The sequence below is a fragment of the Salvelinus fontinalis genome, chromosome 2, assembly GCF_029448725.1.
Source record: "Salvelinus fontinalis isolate EN_2023a chromosome 2, ASM2944872v1, whole genome shotgun sequence".
Lineage (NCBI taxonomy): Eukaryota > Metazoa > Chordata > Actinopteri > Salmoniformes > Salmonidae > Salvelinus > Salvelinus fontinalis.
The window spans coordinates 40919320-40944187 of NC_074666.1; the positions used below are offsets into that span (position 1 = coordinate 40919320).

At 44.4% G+C, this 24868-nt stretch overlaps 1 protein-coding gene across 1 annotated transcript; it reads left to right on the forward strand.

Moving 5' to 3' along the window:
- The first annotated feature begins 239 nt into the window (after positions 1-239).
- On the forward strand, positions 240-10260 carry mks1 (MKS transition zone complex subunit 1). Its single transcript, XM_055875241.1, has 18 exons — positions 240-601; positions 831-952; positions 1088-1143; positions 1312-1467; positions 1639-1736; positions 1924-2052; positions 2182-2286; positions 2429-2537; positions 2773-2829; positions 3027-3069; positions 3174-3236; positions 3456-3526; positions 3616-3685; positions 5334-5441; positions 5548-5681; positions 5780-5862; positions 6087-6184; positions 6317-10260. The coding sequence occupies exons 1-18, from the start codon at positions 525-527 to the stop codon at positions 6418-6420; spliced, it is 1683 nt and encodes a 560-aa protein (XP_055731216.1). The 5' UTR covers positions 240-524; the 3' UTR covers positions 6421-10260.
- Positions 10261-24868: the final 14608 nt, after the last annotated feature.

Below are 24868 nucleotides of genomic sequence, written 5' to 3' on the forward strand. Positions count from 1 at the left end.
ACTCATCTGTACTTGCATTGTGCTGTTTGAAACGTGTATTTCCAATAAAGCTTTTTAAATTCCAATTATTTTTGTCAGACAGATTTGTCTTAATTAATTATATCAGGGGTTCTTAAACTTTTTACAGCAAGGGAATATTATTGTACTGATATTACCTTACCTGTAATCAGTGGGGGGTTTAATTCTGCTGTTCTGGACTGTATCCCACGGTAGGTGGCAGTAGTGAACCAATAAATAGTTGGATTGCTCGCCAGAAACCCAACCAGGCGGGCAGACTGTTGTTACCATGCAACAAGCAGACGCTTGTGAAAAGTAGGCCTACTAGCGACAAAATTGGCAAGCTAGTAAATTGCCTGCTGCTAACCATCTTTCTGCTAGATACATAGCGCGCGTGTGTATGTTGCTAGTTAAGCTAACGTTAGCTTCCTATTTAGCTAAGAATACTATTTATTAAGCCACCAACTGCAGCATAGCTAGCTAACCTAGCTAGCAAGCATCAAGAAATAAGTTCCCAACGTAACAACATGGCAGACGGCTGGAGCACCGACACGGGAGAAGCTGTCTATCGTTCCAGGGACGCTGTCAAAAACCTTAAAATTAAGTAAGTTGCAGTCAGCTTTTGTGTGGCTTTTATTCCTTCCATTGCCATACAAGCAAGACACTGTCGTAAGCTAATGACGTTAGCTCTGAAAGCAGATGATGAACACCCAATGAACACCCAACTAACCACATTCCGTGCTTGACCTGATCCTTGAGTTTGCTATGAAAACATGGCATTTAGCTAGCTAAAATCCTGTTTACTTTGTTTATATTTACAATGATGTTTACAGGATCCGTATTCAGAGAGTCACCTCCACAGCAGCCCTCTCCCAACACCTTCAGCAGCAGGTTTTGACTCAACAGGAGAGGGGAGGCATTGAGCTGGACACCCTCAACTCACCGACTCAATCAGGTATTAATAACACTTTTTTCAAACAGAAAGATGATGTTTTGAAAAATAAAGATGATGTTAGATGCTTCTTAGTTGAGTAGATGTTATTTTCGTGGTGGCTAGATATGGACCAGAACATCTTGGTTTTGTTTTCAGCCGGAGATAATGAGGAGGAGTTAGTGGTAGGCTGGCAGGAGAAGCTGTTCAGTCAGGTAGGTCCTCTACCAGTCCTTATAACAAATAAGACTTTACTGTTTATGATAGTTTGATGTTGCATAGTGTGTGTGTGTGTGTGTGTGTGTGTGTGTGTGTGTGTGTGTGTGTGTGTGTGTGTGTGTGTGTGTGTGTGTGTGTGTGTGTGTGTGTGTGTGTGTGTGTAGTATGAAGTGGTTTTGTTTCAGAGTGAGTCAGTATGCCAGACTCCACTGGAGAGACAATACCACACAGAGATCATGGCTCTGGAGCGGACCAGGGGCAGACGGAACCGCAGGATTTTTACCTACACCGATTTTGACCGCTTCACCAATTGGGAAGGGGTGGGTTTCTACTGAATCTCCATTTCATTAATGTTTTTCAAAACAATCCATCCTGGACAGATGTAAATCCTCAAGAGGAGTGGGTTGTCCAGTATTGTAGTAGCATTTACCTAATTTCTGTCCCAAAGAAACGTTAGTGTTTTAAAGCTCTTTTTGATATACTCACTACAGCATTCCCAGAGTATGGTGACGCAGGTCAAGTCCAATCCTACCTTCCTGGCAGAAAGGATGGCCAACGTCAGACATAGACGCCAGGACAGACGCCCAGTGTAGGTCCCTGTTACTCACCAAAGTGAATTATTATTATTATTATTAAAGTGAATGAAATTGAACCAACATTGAAGCATAATGTGCTGCTTTGAAGACAAACAGTGTACCGGTGTATTCATATTGGAATGTTCATTACACCATACCCTTATATGAAAAATGTGTTTGTGGTATTCTGTTGGTCTGCAGTGACAGCACCGTCACCAAGTCCAGGCTGATTACCTGGGAGCCCTCGGAGGACTTTATGAAGACCAGCCACGTGGTCAACACACCTGTACAGACCATGCACATCATGGGGGACCTGGGACCACCGGGCAAGTGAGTAGCACAAGGGGGAAAAACCACTATGTAGCCTATGCACTTATTACACTGCTTTGTATGTAATAACTTTGAAGTACATTCCAATTCAGGAATTGAAAAGTGCCATTGTATTCTTGTATTCCTCAGACTTGGCCAAAAGGAGAAGGAATGCTTGTTGTGTACGATAAGAGCAGATGGAAATGGAGTGGTTACCATCAAACCAGACTTCAACAAAGCCAAGGAGCCCTACAGGCAAGTGACCCGCACCCGCTGAAGTCAAAATGTTTTACCCCTAGCTCAAATAAGGGTCACTCACTTGGGAACAGAATACATACAGTACACGTTTCAAATACACGTTTCATTGACTGTGTTATGATACTGTGTTTGTGCCCAGAGTTGAGACGGAGGGGGAGAAGAGGGAAGTGTGGCGTCTAACCCTAGAGAACGTGTCAGAAGGCATCAGACCAGAGGAGAAGGAACGGGAACAGCGCATGTATAAAGACGTGAGTGACTGAGTGTGTAGTGTTATTCACTGTTGATGCACTGTAATAATACTTGTATTATAGTTCACCCCAAAATCAAAACTTGGCAGATGGTTTTGTAACCCAAAGTGGCCTAATGTCAGATTTGTCCTTATGCATGTACATACAGTACACTGATGAAAAATTATTATAGCCTTTCAGGCAGGTTAGAGTCTTTTCTATGATGATGACCTCTCCTGTCTTTTTCTCCTTTCAGCTTTATGTACGTCATAAAGACTACCTCAACAGCTTGGTTGGCCAGGACTTTGAAATGGTATGTATGTAGTCTGTGACAGATCCTTAACACAAGTTGTTTAATCAGTGAAGGTCATCTGTGGTATTAGCTCAGTATTTGGTCATTCAATTAAGCACTAATGCTCAGAAACCCATACATTTCAGGGTTTTGGTGAAACGCCAAGTCAATGTATGAAATGATGGGATGGATTAAATCTATGTGTTTGTGTCCTTCAGCCACCCCCTGGAATTCTGCGTCTGTTGGTGAATGGAGAAATAGGTAAGTAATGGGAGAGACAGTTATAATATGACTTTTCAATATACTGTATTTTAAAATAGACACTTCCTTAAGTCTCCTGTAGTGACCATTTCTCTGCTCTTTAGACTCAGCCAAAGGCTTTGAATATGACAACTTATACGTCCACTTTTTTCTGGAGCTGCCCCACAGTGAGTCAAAATAAACTGTCACCTTTATGGAGAAAAATATCCCACTTCTTACACATTGTCAATATACTGTTACACATATTGTCAATATACTGTATGTCTTTTACATCATTTAACTTTGTACGCTCTATTTACAACTAAATTCCTGTCTCTTTAGAGAATATAGCTGGTTGTTTTTAACAAGCTGTTTTCAACTAACCCTACCTTTCCTGTCCTGCCTAGATTGGTCCACTCTGCCATTCCACTCTCTCTCTGGCGTGACTCAGACATGTCGCACAAAGACCATAGGAAAGGTGGGGACATGCATCAGGTCTTCACATTAATCTATGTTCTTATTACAGACATAGGCAAATATCTGAACATGCTTTTATTATGCTTGCAGGACGACGTGGCTTTCTTCAGCTACCCTTTCAGCTTTGAGGCATTCTTCAGGAGAGAGGATGAGACAGAGGGTGAATTTGCATTGTATTCCCTCTTTCCACATTTTGTTACGTTACAGCCTTAATCTAAAATGGATAATATATTTTTTCCCCTAATCAATCTACACACAATAACCCATAATGACAAAGTGAAAACCGATCCTATTCATATCCTTTGCTATGAGACTCGAAATTGAGCTCAGTTGCATCCTGTTTCCATTGATTGTCCTTGAGATGTTTCTACAACTTGATTAGAGTCCGCCTGTGGTAAATTCAATTGATTGGACATGATTTGGAAAGACACACACCTGTCTATATAAGGCCCCACAATTGACAGTGCATGTCAGAGCATAAACTGAGCCATAAGATCGAAGGAATTGTCCGTAGAGCTTAGACACAGGATTGTGTCGAGGCACAGATCTGGGGAGGGTACCAAAACATTTCTGCAGCATTGAAGGTCCCCAAAAACACAGTGGCATCCATCATTGTTAAATGGAAGAAGTTTGGAACCCCCAAAACTCTTCTTAGAGCTGGCTGCCCGGCCAAACTGAGCAATCGGGGACGAAGAGCCTTGGTCAGGGAGGTGACCAAGAACCCTATGGTCACTCTGACAGAGCTCCAGAGTTCCTCTGTGGAGATGGGAGAAACTTCCAGAAAGACAACCATCTCTGCAGCACTCCCCCAATCGGGCCTTTATGGTAGAGACGCCAGACGGAAGCCACTCCTCAATAAAAGGCACATGACAGCTCGCTTGGAGTTTGCACCTAAAGGCACCTAAAGGACTCTAAGAGCATGAGAAACAAGATCCTCTGGTCTGATGAAACCAAGATTCAACTCTTTGGCCTGAATGCCAAGCGTCACGCCTGGAGGAAACCAGGCACCGCTCATCACTTGGCCAAGCGTGGTGGTGGCAGCATCATGCTGTGGGGCTGTTTTTCAGCGGCAGGGACTGGGAGACTAATCAGTCTTGAGGAAAAGATGAACGGAGCAAAGTACAGAGGGATCCTTGACGCAAACCTGCTCCAGAGCGCTCAGGACCTCAGACGGTTCACCTTCCAACAGGACAACGCAGGAGTGGCTTTGGGACAAGTCTCTGAATGTCCTTGAGTGGCCCAGCCAAAGCCCGGACTTGAACATCTCTGGAGAGACCTGAAATTAGCTGTGCAGCAACGCTCCCCATCCAACCTGACAGAGCTTGAGAGGATCTGCAGAGAAGAATGGTATAAACTCAAATACAGGTGTGCCAAGCTTGTAGCATCATACCCAAAAAGACTGTAATTGCTGCCATAGGTGTTTAATCAAAGTACTGAGTAAAGGGTCTGAATATTTATGTAAATTGTATTTATTTTATTTATTTAGAAATGTTTCTAAAGCCCTGTTTTTACTTTGTCATTATGGGGTATTGTGTGTAGATTGATGAGGGAAAAAAACATTGGAATCAATTTTAGAATAAGGCTGTAACGTAACAAAATGTGGAAAAAGTGAAGGGTTCTGAATACTTTACAAATGCACTATTATATTGTATTTATATCAAAATAAATATTTAGTTTATATTGTATTCCTAAACATAATTATTATAAAATTGTATTTGTACCAGGCATTTTCAGGGCTCCATGCATTTTATCATAGCATTTCTTCATATGGCATTTATTTAATTTTCCTGCTAATTATTTTGTCATAGAATCCCTCCCCCAATGGCCAGTTCTGTACTTCAAAGTCCTCTCCCTGGACTTCTGGCAGCGCTACAGAAATGAAGGCTATGGCTACCTGGTCCTTCCTTCCACCCCTGGTAAGATGTGTATAGAGCATGGTGCTGTTCAATGACAGTCAGAATTGCTTTCTGAAAGTAGCGTAAATTATGATCTACTCTGGCTGTGTGTGTCTGTATCCCAAAGGGAAGCATACAATAACATGTCATACGTGGAGACCACTCCAGACGGGAACAGTGTCAGAACTGAGACGCTTCTTCATTGGTGGATCCCCTGAGCTGGAGGACTACAGTTACGTCAGAGTCCCAGGAACCTTCAAGGTACAAAAAAATACTGCAATTCTCTGAATAAAGTCGTGAAAACACTGACTTCGAAGAGAAGTATTTAAATACAAATCTAGCTAACGCTGTCTGTGTAGGGAGAGAGGCTGAGTCGCTTTGGCTTCCGCACACAGACCACAGGCAGCGTCACCTTCAACCTCCATTGTATCCAGCACGCCAGGTGAGTCTGGTTCAAGTCAAGACTTCTGTTGGTTGCACAGATGAAAATACCACAGTGAATATTTACAGATTATTTATGAGGGGTCTACAGTATTATGTTATTTTAGTATAGGGTAAAGCAGCAGAATGAAAAAGGTTCAGACTTCTAGAGATCTGGATTCTTTCCAGTTGGGCCATATTTTCTCTGTTGTTTGTTTGACATCACTCTGCTTGTCTTTTGTGAAGGGCATTTGTTGATGCCAGCACCTTGAAGAAGAGGAGGCAGAGTGTTCTGGACCAGCTGGGAGGCTTCAGTCAGCAAGGTTCTGTGTATAATGTCCTGGGTAAGGAATGTAATGTCCAAATACAAATCATTGAGAAAGAATAACAAAATGTCAAGATGCTGGTACACAATATGCTGAGTGAAAGAAAGTACAGTAGTCTGGTAAACAATGGATTTGTGCTCTAATTGGCAGAGGCATTCCAGAGGGCCAGGAGACGGATGCAGGAGGCCAGAGAGAGTCTTCCCAGAGATCTCATAAACACTACAGCCCAACAAAACTCTGAGTCCACTGCATAGACACGTACATAGTTTACATACAGTAGGCAGCACAGCGTTCACCTGTGAGAAAATGCTGGGGAAATTCCATCTCCCTGTTCAACAGCCATCTGTTTATGGTCTGTAATTATTACTATGCATGTACACCTGTATATACTGAATATATCAAACATTAGGAACGCCTTCCTAATATTGAGTTGGACCCCCCCCTTTTACTGACAGCCTAAATTCGTCGGGGCATGGACTCTACAAGGTGTTGAAAGCGTTTCACAGGGATGCTGGCCCATGTTGACTCCAATGCTTCCCACAGTTGTGTCAAGATGGCTGGATTTCATTTGGGTGGTGGACCATTCTTGATACACACGGGAAACTGTTGAGTGTGAAAAACCCAGCAGCGTTGCAGTTCTTGACACAAACCAGTGTGCCTGCCACTACCATACACCGTTCAAAGGCACTTAAATGTTTTTGTCTTGCCCATTCACAATCTGAATGGCACACAAATACAAGCCATGTCTCAATTGTCTCCAGGCTTAAAACTTCTTATTTAATCTCCTCCCCTTCATCTACACAGATTTGAAGTGGATTTAAAAGTAACATCAATAAGGGATCATAGCGTTCACCTTCATTCACCTGGTCAGTTTATGTCATGGAAAGAGTAGGTGTTCTTAATGTTTTGTGTACTAATTGTATATGTGCTTCTGATACAGTATTTTAAAAGCGACTTTATAGCGCGGTGTCAGATGATAAAGTATTTTCCATGTTTTGTTATCATAGTTTGTCAATTGATTTTATAATAAAACTAAGATATACCTATTTTAGATTCACATCTTAAAAAAGGAAAAGGTCTTTGAGGCTTTCTATACCTTCTTTTCCCATGTTTTGTATGAAACATTACTCTGCTATCATTTGGTCAAATACATGTTTACCTTTGGGAGAAATGAGATGAGCACAGGTCTACCTAGTCAAGTCCAGGTTGTATCAAGCCTGTACTGGCATGAGATGAGACTCGTCACTCTTCTCCTCTCATCTCTCTTCTTTTCCCCCTACGGTGTGTGCAGCTCACTGCTGAGCGTGTCTCAATCCCATGTGTAGCAAAGTGTCCGAGATGAGTGAGGGAGCCAGGAAACTGTCAGTGCTGGCGCTCCCCTCTGCCCGTCTGGACATCTGCTGCACCTGTCTCAGTCACCAGCCCTGCTGGCACCGCCACAGAGTGGCCTGGCGCTGGCCATGGTGTGAACACGGTCTGTCTCCCTCTCCTAAGTAAACTTTATACATTACAAACATCTTATAGTTGGTTGTCCTGATGGATACTTGCTAGCAATATAATGCAGGCAGTGACATGTGTATACATTACCAGTCAAAAGTTTGGACACACCTACTTATTTAAGGGTTTTTCTACATTGTAGAATAGTGAAGACATCAAACTATGAAATAACACATATGGAATCATGTAGTAACCAAAAAAATGTTAAACAAATCAAAATATATTTGAGATGTGAGATTCTTCAAAGTAGCCACCCTTTGCCTTGATGACAGCTTTGCACACTCTTGGCATTCTCTCAACCAGCTTCATGAGGTAGTCATCTGGAATGCATTTCAATTAACAGGTGTGCCTTTTTAAAAGTGAATTTGTGGAATTTCTTTCCTTAATGCGTTTAAGCCAATCAGTTGTTGTGACAAGGTAAGAGTGGTATACAGAAGATAGTCCTATTTGGTAAAAGACCAAGTACATATTATGGCAAGAACAGCTCAAATAACCAAAGAAAAACGACAGACCATCATTACTTTAAGACATGAAGGTCAGTCGATCCAGAACATTTTAAGAACTTTTAAAGTTTCTTCAAGTGCAGTCGCAAAAACCATCAATCGCTGTGAGGAAACTGGCTTTCATGTGGACCGCCACAGGAAAGGAAGACCCAGAGTTACCTCTGCTGCAGAGGACAAGTTCATTAGAGTTACCAGCCTCAGAAATTGCAGCCCAAATAAATGCTTCACAGAGTTCAAGTAACAGACGAATCTCAACATCAACTGTTCAGAGGAGACTGCGTGATTCAGACCTTCATGGTTGAATTGCTACAAAGAAACCGATACTAAAGGACACCAATAAGAAGAAGAGACTTGATTGGGCCAAGAAACATGAACAATGGACATTAGACCGGTAGAAATCTGTCCTTGGTCTGATGAGTCCAAATTTGAGATTTCTGGTTCCAACCCCTGTGCCGTTGTGAGACGCAGAGTAGGTGAACACATGCTCTCCGCATGTGTAGTTCCCACCGTGAAGCATGGAGGAGGAGGTGTGATTGTGTGGGGGAGCTTTTTTGTTTTTTTCTCATTCTGGTGTTTTTTATGCTCAGAATTTGCTTAGAACTGCATCAAAACCTCAGGAAAGGCGGCAGGGTATTCATGCATTTCTTTCCATCGACTCAAATCCATAAAAAAATAATCTAAACTCATTGACGCATGGCCTTTTCTGAATCTAGTCACTGTTAATGAACAGGGTCAGCATAGGTGTCGCTGCTTTGCCTAGCTTTTGATGCATTGAGCCGATTTTCATATTATGCGTATTGCCTAAATGTGTGTGTATTGCCTGGAAACATTTGGGCGAGTCTGCATAATTTGTCACTCGCATCCCTTGAACTGAACAAAGCTAGATAGTAAAAATAACCTGACAAATGGACACTACTATACTGCACCCCTAAAATTTTCCAAGTTGGAATAATGAAACGGACGTGCCATTTGGAGGGTTCGAAGAGTGGATCCTCAACTGTAATTACATTTATGACGAGACTGAGGCAGCATACAAGACGTGACTTTATTCATGACAGGCAAGGCAACGACCATCTCCCTCACTGCTAGCTGTAGGGCATGCGAACAGTGAGTACTGGACTGTCCACTTGTCTGAAACATCATTACCAATTAATACTTACCCTGACTTTTACACATCTTGGTCATTTACTTTTGCTTTGTGGCCGTATTGAGAATGGAGCTTCTCCTGCCACTCGGTGCGGGCCTGAACCTTGGCTTCAACAAGATAGATGCAACTAACTACAGTACACTACAACCATTGTATGTGCGTGGCTTCCCTGCTGTGTGCATGCAGAATAAAATAATGAACATGGGGTCCTGCCTTCTACAACACTGTCATACAGAGGTTCAGCAGACGAATGGACTTAATTTACAAGGTAGGCCTAAATGCATTTTTCTTTGCAATTTGCAGGTTAGGCTTTTGTTGACTCATGAGAAGAATAGACAACATCCCTTTGAATGCATTTGATTTATCAAGCTAGAATTTAGTTTTGATGAGCCACTTTTTACGTTTTGAACTGCATTTTCAGGCAAATTTTTTAAGAACCTTATTTATTATATGTGTGTAATAATATTTCACATAATAATGTGTGAATGAGTGAGTAATCACCTCGGTTATGCCCCGGACACCTGCCCAGTGTTTAACGACCCAGAGGTCAAGGTCAGTGCCACCTATCAGTTGTAACTGTGGATGCTACATGTTCTATGGCTGAGCTGAGCAGTGTGTCATTTTGTCGGATGATATGAAATATCCCACCATCAGAGGCTATTGCTCGTGTATCTTGGCTACATTGGTATTTACATTTGGTGAAAATTGTTTGTTAATTTCGGTTAATAGCGTATGTCACTCTGGTTGTTCGATCTACTGTATCTGTTGTATGGTGATCTTGGGCTTCATCAAGGTTTATTTGTGAGTATATCTGACTTTGATAATAGTCGGTGTTTATCCAGCCACTGACCTCACTGAGCGCAAGGTCAAGTCAGAGTGAAATGTTCATTTGTAAATTGTGTTTGTGTGTGCCCCTGGCTATCCGTAAATAAAAAAAGAACATTGTGGCGTCTGGTTTGCTTAATATAAGGACTTTCAAATTATTCATACTTTTACTTTTGATACTTAAGTATATTTAAAACCAAATACTTTTAGACTTTCACTCAAGTAGTATTTTACTGGATGACTTTCACTTGAGTCATTTTCTATTAAGGTATTTTTACTTTTACTCAAGTATGACAATTGGGTACTTTTTCCAACACTGCTGCTCACTAAGTTCAATGCTACCTCCAGCAGTATTATTTATTTCCTGACCAGTCATGTGAAAAGTCTGGGTTTTGGAGAATATCTTTTGCAATAGAACTCAGCTTTGCTAAACCATTGGAATTATTCATTTCAAATCAATTCTGTATGGACCTCGCTTTATTCACGGGGGCATTGACATACTGAAACAGGAAAGCGCATTCCCCAAACTGTTGCCACAAAGTTGGAAGCACAGAATCGTCTAGAATGTCATTGTATGCTGTAGCGTTAAGATTTCCCTTCACTGGAACTAAGGGGACTAGTCCGAACCATTTAAAAACAGCCCCAAACCATTATTCCTCCTCCACCAAACGTTACAGTTGGCACTATGCATTCGTGCAGATAGCGTTCTCCTGGCATCCGCCAGACCCAGATTCGCCTGTCGGACTGCCAGATGGTGAAGCGTGATTCATCACTCCAGAGAACGCGTTTCCACTTCTTCAGAGTCCAATGGCGGCGAGCTTTACACCACTCCAGCCAATGCTTGGCATTGCGCATGGTGATCTTAGGCTTGTGTGCGGCTGCTCGGCCATGGAAACACATTTCATGAAGCTCGTAAAAAATATTAATTTTTTCATTAAATGTTTTACTTTCTACCCCTTTTTCTCCCCAATTTCATGATATCCAATTGGTAGTTAGTCTTCTCCCATCGCTGCAACTCCCATACGGACTTGGGAGAGGCAAAGGTCGAGAGCCATGCGTCCCCTCCGAAACATGACCCTGCCAAGCCGCACTGCTTCTTGACACACTGCACGCTTAACCCGGAAGCTAGCCGCACCAATGTGTCGGAGGAAATACCGTACAACTGGCGACCAAAGTCAGCGTGCATGCGCCCGGCCCGCCACGAGTCGCTAGAGCGCGATGGGACAAGGACATCCTGGCCTGTCAAACCCTTCCCTAACCGGGACGATGCTGGGCCAATTGTGCATGGGTCTCCCTGTTGCTGTTAGCTTCGACATAGCCAGGGATCAAACCCGGGTTTCTAGTGACACCTCAAGCACTGCAATATAGTGCCTTAGACCGCTGCACCACTCGAGAGATCCCAACGAATAGTTATTGTCCTGACGTTGCTTCTAGAGGCAGTTTGGAATTCAGTAGTGAGTGTTGCAACCAAGGACAGACTATTTTTACTCACTTCTTCACTCAGTGGTCCTGTTCTGTGAGCTTTTGTGCCCTACCACTTCACGGCTGAGCCGTTGTTGCTCCTAGACTTTCCCACATCTCAATAACAGCACTTACAGTTGACCGGGGAAGCTCTAGCAGGGCAGAAATTTGACGAACTGACTTGTTGGAAACGTGGCATCCTATGACGGTGCCATGTTGAAAGTCATTGAGCTTTTCAGTAAGGCCATTCTACTGCCAATGTTTGTCTATGGAGATTGCATGGCGGTGTGCTCGATTTTACACCTGTCAGCAATGGGTATGGCTGAAATAGCCGAATCCACAAATGTGCAGGGATGTCCACATACTTTTGAATATATATATATATATATATATAGTGTACTCAAGGACTTGAGATGAATGTCACACTTCATTCTCAGACAAGCATGCTATCAGAAGATGAACAGTATTATGATGTCATGTTGTGTCGTTTTTCTTTCTTTCATATTATATCATTTAACAGTATTGAATAGTGTAATGGTGCCCCACTCTGCCTCTGAAATGCATGGCACTTGCCATATGCTTGCATCAGTTGTAACACTGAGAACAGTTTGCTACAGCAGCTACATTCTGTAAATTGTTGTCTCTTTGTTGTTCTCCGAAAGCCACAGCGGGAGCCAGGTGTAAACCGATCGTAGTTCCCGGGACAAATTAATATCCCAGAGTACTAAAAGTGGCACAAAAACTATTTACCATCAGAGACAATGTAGTGTCATGATATTTGGCATGGATTTAATGGTTGTGGCTTGGAGAGTGCTAAATAAAAACTTACCCTATTGGAGGTATGTAGTCCGAAAGCAAAAGAAGCCAGACAGGCAGGCACTGTCTCCCTCTTTTTCAACAGGTGTGGAGGCACTTTTATCAGTCCATGGACTCTCACGCAGACCCTCTCGTTGACAGATCTGCCCCCCCCCCACCACCACCTCTCAACACACATGCACACACACACTCCATCTCTGGGGTCAGCCTGTCAGATGTGCCAGGCATCTTCATTAGAGTCTCTGCTGAACTTTGTCTCCTAATTACCGGCTGACCCGTGGGCCCGCGGGGAAGAGAAGACCCAGCCCTGGCTCTTCTGGCTGAGGGTCAGGCGACAGATTGAACACAGAAATCAATATCATGTTTTTATATGTTCTGCAAAACACTATATAGCTGGTAGGCACAAAAGTAACACCTACCAGGAAGAGAGGTGGAGACTTGATCATAAGCATGCCTACTCGATATTCAAATTGTCATTTCCAATCAAGAATTTAATGTTTTGAATGAGAACTCGGGTTCGGGAATAGAGGAGTGCAAAATTGAACTTCCAGCGCGCATTTACTGTGAACACTGAGGCTGTACCCGCTTTAAGTTACAGTTTTAACAGTGGCCAAGTGACTACTGTGACTATTTTATCATATTGGGGGCCTACCAGCATTTTTTTGCTGTGTTTGCTGACAGTCTCTCTCTAGTTATGGTTTTAAATGTTTTGAAATCTCAGTGTCAACTTTGCTGTAGCTTTATTTTACGCCTGCTACACTACTGCAGATGTAACAGTTCAACTTTACGGTGTCCCTTAGCCCCGAACCAGGGACCCTCTGCACACATCAACGGTCGCCCAGGAAGCATCGTTACCCATCGCTCCACAAAGGCTGCGGAGCAAGGGGAACCACTACTTCAGGGTCTCAAAGCGAGTGAAGTCACCGATTGAAATACTATTAGCGCGTAGCACCACTAACTAACTAGCCATTTCACATCCGTTACACTCACCCCCCTTTCGACCTCCTCCTTTTCCGCAGCAACCAGTGATCCGGGTCAACAGCATCAATGTAACAGTATAACTTTATGGCGTCCCCTCGCCCCGACTAGGGCGCGAACCAGGGGCCCTCTGCACACATCAACAACTGTCGCCCACGAAGTTTCGTTACCCATCGCTACACAAAGGCCGCGGCCCTTGCAGAGCAAGGGGAACCACTACTTCAGGGTCTCAAAGCGAGTGACGTCACCGATTTGAAATGCTATTAGCACCGCTAACCAACTAGCCATTTCACATCCGTTACACAGACAAGGTCGGAGCCATCCGATTGGCCAGCGGTAAACCTATAGTGCACTTGATTTGCTCTCCGGGCTCGCTGGGAAGACAGACTTTGTACCTTCAGAAACATAAAATGGCAACAGTTTGCCTACCGATGAATTTGTATTTTTTTTAACCGTTGTTAAACTAGGTCAGTTAAGAACAAATTCGTATTCACTATGTTGGCCTAGCCCGGCCAAACCCTATGGGACTCGCAATCACAGCCAGTTGGGATACAGCCTGGAATTGAACCATGGTCTGTAGTGACACTCTCTGTCACTGAGATGCAGTGCCTTAAGAGCCACTGATTTTTTATTTATTTAGCATTTATTTAACTAGGCAAGTCAGTTAACAACAAATTCTTATTTACAATGACGGCCTACACCGGGCAAACCCTAACCTGGACGACGCTGGGCGAATTGTGTGCCGCCCTATGGGACTCCCAATCAGGACCGGTTGTGATACAGCCTGGAATCGAACCAGTGTCTGTAGTGACGCCTCTAGCACTGAGATAGTGTCTTAGACCGCTGCGCCACTCGGACGCCCCAATCGGGTGCACCTACCGTCAACAGCTCGATAATAAAAAATAGGAACAGAAGGCTTAATCGTTGTTGTTTTTACAGAAATGTTTGGCGATCGACTAGGAATGCCTTGGAGATCGACCCGTCGATCGCGATTGAACGATAGGTGACCACTGCTCCAGAAAGTTGAGCGAAATTCAATCGCGTGCTTCTCTCCGTGGGCTGATATTTTTATTCTGCACGGCAGTCGGGGTGCAGCTGCGCAGCAGTCCCGGGGCTACTCAGTTTAAAAGAAACATTGGTCCCCAGCTGTGAGGAGATACCCTAAAAACCAGCCACATCGATACAGCTGCGACTTTTTTTTGTGGCAGGCGAGGAGGATTTACACAGCAGGTTAGGATAATTAACGGAGCAGGTTAAAATAATTAGGTTAAGGTTAGGAAAGGGTTAGTTAGCGAAAATGCTCTCCTAACCTGCTACGAAAAGTCACTTGTATCGAAGTGGTGTTTTCAGGGGGTCCCCAGCTGTGAGAGGAGACATGTCCCAGCAATGACAGATGGGTTGGGAAGACTTTATTTTACAGCAACTCACTGGAGCTCTGCCCAGTCAACCCAGCTGTGGCTACTGCTGTCTTTCGAGAATGTGACAAGACTAACGCACCTGTCAATCCTCTCTTGTTCTTAATTTCCCTGTAACATGAGTGGCAAGAAAATGAAGCAAGTTGACGTTTGTCATGTATCTTGCCCTGAAGGCAGAACTGTGCGATTTCCGCTAGACGGGCCAGCTGCAAAGTCAAAACTGTACAAATTAATGAGAAGAAAAATGTGCTTTTTGGTCTTAATTGAAGGTTATGGGTAGCAGGTTAGGTTTCAAATGATATTTTATGACTGTGCCAGCTAGTGACCACTGCAGAGCTTCCTCCAGAACAAGATTCATGACGGAAAACACTAACCTGCGAAAATGAATAGAAGTAGATTTCATTAATCGTTTGTGGAACTACAGATCAAGAGCATGGAAAAATTGCCAGAGCATTATTCTAACTCGACAAACTTTTTAAACACGCCATTAATGATCAGGTTTTAATGTCAAACACGCCATTAATGATCAGGTTTTAATGTCTACAATTCAGCTGTGCTGCTCTTTACAGCCAGGTGTAATACATGCATGAAGATGGCCAATGATTAATCTTTCCGTAGATACGGTGATCAGTGCTCGCCTACCAGTAGATGTCACTCTTGGTTTGGAGGAATTTATACTGTAGAACGTAGGTTGTGTATAGACTTGTTATGGGCTGCCTTTAAAAATAATCTATATCCAAGCGAATTATCCATTGATTGAAAATCATTATTGCATGGGTTATTATAATAAAAAATATAAAAAAGAAACCCAGAAATGTAATTATGACTACAAAGGATATTTTCGGACTATATTTAGATAATCAAATGGCCAAAACAATAGTAAAAAAAATTATGTCACAAACTCACAATCATAGAAAGATAAGCCCTGTGTTTGCAATTAATGTTTGGTGAAAGTGAAACTTCTCAGTCAAATGTGGCTTTCTACGTAAATGGGCCTCGATGAGCAGCAGTGTAAGCCGAGGGAAAACAGACACCAGAGGTGTGTGTGTGTGTGTAATCACCCCGTCTACGTCCTGGACACCTGCCCAGTGTTTAACGACCCAGAGGTCAAGGTCAGCTAGAACACAACCTCCACTTAATTAGTTCCCTCTCTGCAAAGAGCCAGCTGGCACCACTTCCATGCAAGCACACACACAGACACGCACACACACACACAAACAGTCCTCTCCCCCCAGCTGCCATGTGGGGGCCCCTCCCTCGATCCACTGCAGAAAGTATTCTATGGTTATCTTCATGGATAACACATTTTCAACACAATGAAAATATTTTGGATCATTCTGATTATGGCTTTACAGTAGAAGAGGTATTGTTAATGTTAACAGTATAACTTTAAACCGTCCCCTCGCCCCGACACGGGCGCGAACCAGGGACCCTCTGCACACATCAACAACTGACACCCACGAAGCGTCGTTACCCATCGCTCCACAAAAGCCGCGGCCCTTGCAGAGCAAGGGGGAACCCTAATTCAAGTCTCAGAGCAAGTGATGTAACCAATTGAAACGCTATTAGCGCGTACCCGCTAACTAGCTAGCCATTTCACATCCGTTACACTAACACTGTGCTGTATTTATTGAACTGAACACAGCCACTTGAAAACATCCAAAGAAGTCTCTTTCAAAAGCACAAAACTTTCAATCTGACAGTGTGAGAATGGCTGCTTATAGTTACATCCGGAGATTTATTGAAATTCAACTCAATTCGCAAAAATGGCATGCAAAAAATGATTTGATTTGGGTTCAATAAAGAACACTTCAGTATTTTTTTTTATTGATCATGGTGACCACATTCTTGTCATACAATTGTATCTCTCCATGCCAAAACGCACCTACAGTATCTATATCACATACAATCAGGTAGTGCATTAGTCCCCTGTTTTGCCACCCTCCCTATCAGTAACCCCAGTCTTCCTGTCTGTATATCTACTTCCACAGTTCTAGTGCCCCCTCTCCCACAGCCGTTAGAAGTGTCGGCATCCCAAACATCCCCCTCTGCTTATCAGTGGAACTTGCGGTCATCGAATGACTTCAACCAGGCCTCATCACCCCCAGAGATCCGGCGCTATAGCTAACTAACAGTGGAGCTGGCCCTGGAACATTCACACTAATAGACAGGCACAGGCTGACATAAAGACAGAGCGGTTCTGCATGTGTTATGTGTTCAATATGTATAACGTTCTGTTGCAATATTTTCTTATTGGGAATGACGAGTGTGTAAATATGTATGGCTATATTATTGATGTGGGGGTGATAGTGGGGCTATGTTGGGAGAGATAACGACAGCTTTTCCTGGCAAGAGTTCTTGGGGGCTGAGAGTGTTTCGGGGGCTTGGCGTCAGGCATGTAAGTGTGTGTGTGTGTGTTACATTAGTGTCAGTGCTGGTGCCTCACTCCTCTCACATTCTGTGTGTCCGTCAGGTATCTGTGCATGTGTGTTACATTAGTGTTAGGGCTGGTGCCTACCTCCTCTCTCTCAGTGACACCCCAGGGCCCCTGCCTTTATCTGGGCCCCCAAGGCCCGCCTTGATCCATGCTTTGTAAAACACTGGCTCACTCCATGCGACCCTGAGAGGGACTTAATGCTATTTTTGACAACACACACACACTATTGAGTCCCAGAGGCCTACAAGCCTACTAATGTGTGTGATGGTGTGAGTGGGGCTGTATGTCTGCCAACATGGGGGGATTAGATTAGTGGCGGCCCACTGCCAGGCAATGCCCTCATCCCATTGCCTGACTTCGACCCCCCCCCCCCCCCCCCCCCACACACACACATAACGCTCTATGTCTCTGTCTGAGAGGGCGCTAACTGGTTGCCATGCCTAAAACATCATCCCTCCCTCCCCAGTGTGTATCTTCGCTATTTGTCTCTTAGGTCACCTATGTTGTCCACATGCCAACAGCCCACTCCAGACATCTCCCAGGTCAACTTGTCACATGTAATATGTAATAGAGATAGAGGAGTTGTCAGTCAATCACATGGTGTGTGTGTGTGTGTGTGTGTGCTGTATGTGGGCAACTGTGTGGAAAGGAGTTTGATATTCTGACGATGTAGCGCGTATAATAAACCTAATCTGCAGATAATGCTGACAGCAAGCCAAAAATGATGCATGCCGCGAAAGGTAGAAACTGATGTCTATAAACTGAAACACCTGTTTTTCCCCTGCTGCAAAATAAGATATTCAAATAAAATTGACAAAAAATGACCTTTGTCTTTATTTGTGCATAACTGTTGCTACTTTAGCTATAGGTAACAATACAAACGTTGATTTAATGTTTTACAGTTTCATACATTTCAGTCATTTAGCAGACTGAGATAGCTAGGTGGGACAACCACATATCACAGGCATAAAAAGTAAAATTTTCCTCAATTACGTAGCTATCAGTAGAGTCAGAACTAGTGCTGGTAAAAAAAAAAAAATGTGGGCGATCACATACCCTCTATTTGTCTCCTGTTCTGATTTACCTGACTTCAAACCCCGTTTCACCTGTCCTGTGGGCTGGGGAATGGCAGAGCATCAGCCAAACGGCCACAAGATGGCACTATTATTCATTTGACGTTGTTCGCCATCTTGCGTCCGAATTTAATGTGGCCAGTCGACAATACACTTGTGTCCCGTTGTCGTCGACGCAGCCTGAATGGAAGATGTTTTATGTACGAGTCGACCATGGGAGACGGGAGTGTATTATCGGCTGGGCTGACTGCGTCAACACCTAAAGGTATTAAGTCATCCGGACTAACTACGCCATCTTGGGGTCTCGGTGTTAGCAGATAGTAGAGCAGCTGTCTGAGTGAGGGGCCATGTGGTGAGGAAGAAGGCAGAGTGAGACAGACAGAGCTTTCCCTTCCTGGTGACAACTGGACCTGTCTGCTGAACAAGGCTGCTCTGTGAGAGATGGCACTGCCAGAAATGCCACCCACCCACCCACCCTGGCCCCCAACCCCCCTCCAGGCAATGTCCTACAGCGACTGGCAGGGAACAGTCTACCTACTACGATATGGCCAGCTGATTAAATGTTAAACTGGTTTTGGGGTCTCCTGGGATGTGCTAAACCCATTCCAACCCCATTAGCTCCCCACGCTCTAGTCCCAAACAGCTGGTCCGAGCATTCCCGTTTATTCTCCGGGGATGCCTAGAATCTGTTGCTGAGGTAGAGCCATGGGCTGCTGGGGCTTCTTACTCAGCACCCCTCAGCTGGCTGGGACAGTGTTGTGGCCTAACAGGCCTCCCTATCTCACCACCGCCACTTCGTGCGCTAGTTGCTTCCTGACTGGAGAAAACAGCATCAGCCTCCTGATTCCAGATTGCTTTATCACCATGGGACTGGCAATCGTCACAGTCTACTACTGGCACCACTTCCATGCACGCATACTGGTTTTGGGGCCCCCCACCATGGACAGATTTGTAGGTCTGTTTGTGTGTGTGTTTTGCTGAAACATTATGTGTGTGCAGAGTTCACTGAACACCCCACGCAAAGCAGACCTCTGCTCTCTCTCTCACACATACACACACACACAGGCCATCCATTGTGGCGAATGAAGAGCGAAAAAGCTCCCACAGTGACCGTAGGAGGCGAAAGAACATCCACTGAGAAAGGCAGTGCAGCTTGAATGACTGCTCTAAACAAACATGAATTCTGTTCTGTTGTCATATTGATGATATGTGATGATGTAGCAGGCTAACACGATTTTAAACCATGCCGAAAGTCCAGTACCCAAAACTTAATTTCCATGTTATCAACTTCGAGGACCACAAAACAAATTTGGGATGGCCAAGTTTTAGAGGGGGTATTAAAGCAGTTTCCTCCAAGCTATATGTTGCCACTAAAATCAATATGGCTCACACAACTGTGGGCCAACAGCACCTCAGCATATCAACCTAACATATCAATCAAGGCTTCATAAAGAGGTGATATTAAGACCTCAGGGCCTCCTCTGCCTCTACTTGGGGATTAATAGTTGCTTTAACATTGACAGCTGACGGGGGGTTCATGACAGAGGAACAAAAAAGACATGGCCGCCTTAACCCCCCCAGCCCCGTCCCCTTAATCCAGCTCTGTTTCCTGCTGACAGATGCGATAACGTGAAACTGCAGGGCCCGGCTCTGGCGCCAACCCGTTTTATTGCCCGCTGGGTGTGCTTGTAATCTCCTTCGGGTCGGTGGCGGGGAGTGTGTTTTGAGGCAAGCGGCCGGGGGTCGGGCTACCACCACAAACCTCTTGACTGGTCCCTAAGGCCCCAGGGCCGCGCCTGCTGGGGCCCAACACATGCTCACACGTAATAAACAGTGAGGAACTCGCGTTAGCATTAGCATATGTTCTAAACTTACACTGCATGGCACTTCCAATGAGAAGGGGATGTGATAGTTTCTGGGTGCAAGTCTTTAGCAAAATTCCCATTCTAGACATATTTTCTTCTTGAGCCAACTTGCCGTTCTTCATTAGCACAGAAACCAAAATCAGACGTGAGATGTCTACCTCCCAGCCTAGACCAATGTCCCCCTCTTCCCTCAGCCGCCATCATCCGCAGTGGTGCTAAATGAGCAGAATGCCAGAGGCGAGACTGCTGCCCTCCAAGGCTCTGTGTTCCGCTGCCAAGAGACGTGCCATTTGCTCCCATCCTCTCACTGTAGGACAGAGGGGACCTCTGCGAGGGCCCGCCTTGTGTGCCAACTCTGGGGAAACTCAACTATGAGTAGCCCTCGCCACAGTAGCGTGCGAGCGGGATTATGGGTAATGCAATAAAGCAGAGGGGGCTCAAGTGGAAACATTGTACTCTCTCCCACATTGTAAAGCTGAAGTTGTTGTGTGGAACTGATACAGGGTGGGGGGCAGAGGGTGAGGGTGGAGAGGTGGTGTGTGTATTGACATTGAGATGGTTGTTTTGTGTAGAAATGCGAGCGGGGATGCTTAGGGGTCTAGGGGGCCTACTGCGGTTGGATCATAGGCTGGAAAGAGTGCAAGCATGCAGGTTGAAGGTCAAATAGCAGCAGAGAGGGACATCTCGTATTAACTGAGTCTGGTCTATGGTCACCGACGGCATCAACAAACTGATACCTGACTTAATGAGGTCATCCGGTCAAGTGTAAAACAACAGGCCTGTGAGCAGGAACGCTACATTGACTGCAAAGTTACAAGCAGTTTGGCCAAAGAACTAATTTTAGAGTACGAAAAGTAAAGATTGGATCCGTTGTGTACGATAGCTTATTTTGTACAACATCCCTCATTTTGACCTCAAACAACTTCAACGACGGCAGTCTCAGACTGAAGTATGTAGCGAACATAGAGCAGCCGAAGAATTCAGTTTGAGTCGTCAGGCAAGTTTAGATTCAAGCTCAGCTCATATTAAACCCTGGTGTTTATCATTATCAAAGATTCTTGCTGACACTTGACCACCTCAGTTTTCCTAATGCTTTGGCTTAAATGATTCAGGATTGTCAGCCATAACTAACAGCCGTTAAGTCCTGATAAACACTAGTTATAAACTGATTGCAGAATAGTATAAAGCGCCTGAAAGCAGCTTTGCAGAATATGCTGAGACCATGTATGCCTAATTAAGCTGGTAAAACACTAAATATTGCTGCCCTGGTCGGGTACGTGCTGTATCTTTTCCTTGTCTCGCTTTTCCCAATAACTCAGCATTCTTGGTGAGCCAGGCTGGAGTGGTGGGGAAACCACATCCTCTTGGCTGGTCTCTTCCTGGAGCCAACACCTGGGAGGGAGTCCTATCACCTCTCCCCCTTTGTCCCTCCACCTGCCTGCACGGCTGCCAGCAAGGCAAGGTTACATACTTTTCCCTTCTGCTATTTGTGCAAATCCAAAAGAACAGTAAATGTATTAATTTACTGTAAACACATATTGTACAGTATACACACATAAACACAGTCACACATACCCTTGTAGGCACATGAACACACTCACTGTCTTAGTCAGACATACTTGATCAATGATTAGAGCACACTCATACAAAAGCTTGTGTCAACTTACACACATGCACATTTACAGTATGTATGATTAACTGGCCTAGAAGTGGGTTTGGCGTTGTAATGGGATTGTGTAAGCCGCATCATACCGTACCCTCTCATTTGAGGCAAAACAAGCCTCAGAGTGCAGGACACCAAATGTACCTCAGGCCAAAAGAGAGAATGAGACTATTCCTGACTGACTTCTCTGACAAACTACTAATCCCAACCGACAACGTCTCTCTCATAACATCGAGGTGACTGTTGGGCTTTCAGTGCGATTCGATAACAGGAAACGGAGGGGAAAAAGTTCCCTCGCCAAAGTCACATCATAACACCCCACCGCCTTCAATCAACTCACTGTTGCAGTTTATAGAAAAGAAAACATGCTATGTCAGTGGAGGTAAATGGAAGGCAGGTTTTTCGGGGAAGTGTGAGTCCGTAACTACGCAACAGAGAACCTCGATGGCGATGGAGATCTTAATGGGAAACAGTCTGAGGAGGGAGCAGCTCGGAGTCACACATATCCATATAGGCTCCTTTGAGTGGCGGGCAGAGCGTCAGGCCTGGTAATGCAGCGCAGATGGGAGAGAGGCATTGTAAGATTAACTCCTGGGCTGAGCGAACGGCCTTCACAGGCCAGCCAGAGCGAGCAGGAGAAGCCACAAATGTTGGCGCTCACCCCAGCTTTGGGATTTTTTGGGTTCCAGACAATGTGATTGGCTCTCGTGCCTGATATGGTCTCATTGCGGTTTGTTTCTGCTGTACAGGCTGTATGTCAGACAGGTATGGATGTACGTGAAGTGCAGACATGGTGAGGTGGTCGTCTATTTATGGGAACTGATATTGGGTCTGGGAGAATGAGAGCAGCACTGAATTCTTCCAGTTAAACTTGATGCTTCCTGATGGGACATTTTGGTGCCTGTGAGGGCTGGTTTCCTTTGCACACAGTATATTAATACTTTAATGTGCAAATCCAGATACTTTGTAATTGTAATATGAGCGTTGTAATAGTGACGAGTGGACCGCGGTGAGCCAAGGGGTTGGGCAAGGAAAACAATAGCCACATTCTATCACCCAAGGTGCTCCAGATGGAGGGAAGCGAGTGCTAGAAGGAAAAGAAACGCAAACAAAAACAAGGGAGAGTTTTTCACACCATCAGCATCTCTGGTGTGGCCCCTTATGTTAAGGCCCCGGGGCTCTCGTTTTCTGCCCACGACTCTACCCTCCGCTGCGGGGAAACAAAAACCCCTTTCTCATTCCCAGTCTCAGCCAGGCGGCGTCAATTTCATTCTGTCTTTTCATTTTCATCCCGTGTTTTCTCTGCCTGAGCATTATTGGTTTTATATTGACACAGTGTTTGTAGAGAAAACGGAGGTGTATGTTACAATACACAAACGCAAGTTTTACTTTGGATTATGCGTTAAAGTAAAATACATGACTCGAATGTGCAAAAGCCTGTTCGTCAGACATCTTGATTCTGTTCCAATTTTTTATGCATTTGGAAATGTTTAATAGAACGCTCTATTCAATGTATTCCCCCTGTAACCTCCCTCCTTTCCCACAGTATCACATGGGCAGGAAGCAAGAAACACAGGTCTGGATCTAATTAAACAGCCATAAAATGTGTTCTAAACTTTGTACAACAAATTATTGACTGAGAAAATACTACTACTTTAGTTTTGACTGTGGTCCCTATAAAGTACAGGGAACTTAAATAGGCAGTAGAAACCAGATTTTGTGAAACAGCACCACTGCTCGCCCCAGCGCCTTTGTTATTGTTTTTGTTTCGTTGATGAAACGGATGAAAGGAGCGTCTGGCAGCATGAAAAGAATACTAATAATCGTAGTACATATGCTGGTGTTCTATCACGTGAGCAATGATGTCAAAGGGGAAAAAACTGTGTTCGTTGATTGCAGTAACGTCTAAGTTGTTGTAATATCCCAAACAGACGTGGTAGTTTTACTAAGTACCAATTCCACCTTTAAATGCACATTATTAACTGTTTTAGAAATGGTACTTGATAGTTTCGCTTACGTTTGTAAGGAAAATAGATATTTTTCCCACAAACCAATTAGCTCGCTAGTTATAGAAAGGTTAACTGGCACCTCACTGGAATTTATCCTCACTCAACATTAGACTGACTGCGACCACTTTCACACTCAAAGACCTATTTTTCAGCCAGCACCCTAAAACTGTTACATTACAAAATATAGATAATGACTACACCTCAACATCACCCACAATTTAATCACCTGCCCCATTACTCTCTAACCGTGGAAAATCTCACCGCGGCGAACTCTCACAAAATGGCTTCCGCTCTAACATTCAGACACCATAATTTCTCTTACGTGCCTCTTCCTGGAACCGATGCCAGCCAACCAGTTGTCTGGCCAAGCGGTGGGCAGTTAAAACCATGTGGGACATTGTTAGCGCTTTAAACAATCATACCTCAGACTCATCATCTGGCCTGGCGCTCGAGGGGATGCCACGCTGGGTGCCAACGGAACCGGTCCCACTTTTGCGTGAGCAGGGCTAATGGGCTACATATGGCCAAGCAGGATTTTCTATTTTTTACTACGACACCGGTGGGTCTGGACTCATTAATAAGAGTAACACTGACACAACCCCCCCATGGGAAGTAGTGTTTATGAGGTTCTGTGTTTTTGTGTACACAGACCCAGACATAACACACACAATAATATGGTCTCTAATGAGGTTGGAGATTTCCATGCAGTTGCTAGGGTCTATAATATAATGACAGAGGATCTTATTTGGCTCATGTCTAAAGTGGATGGGAAAGACCCATCTGAGGCTCACGGTTAGGTTATCAACTGCTGATAGGTTTCTGATAACTTCTTCTGTATTGTGATACTTCAGCTCCAAATGGACAATAGCTCCTGTAAATTGTAACCCTGTTTTTACAAAGGTTGTGTATGCAGTTCTGGGTGTGGTGTGTTGTGTGTACCAAAGCCAGATTCTTATGTGTAATAATCAGTGGCCTGTTGTCTGGCCTTTATAACATGTCACCCCTGCATTGAC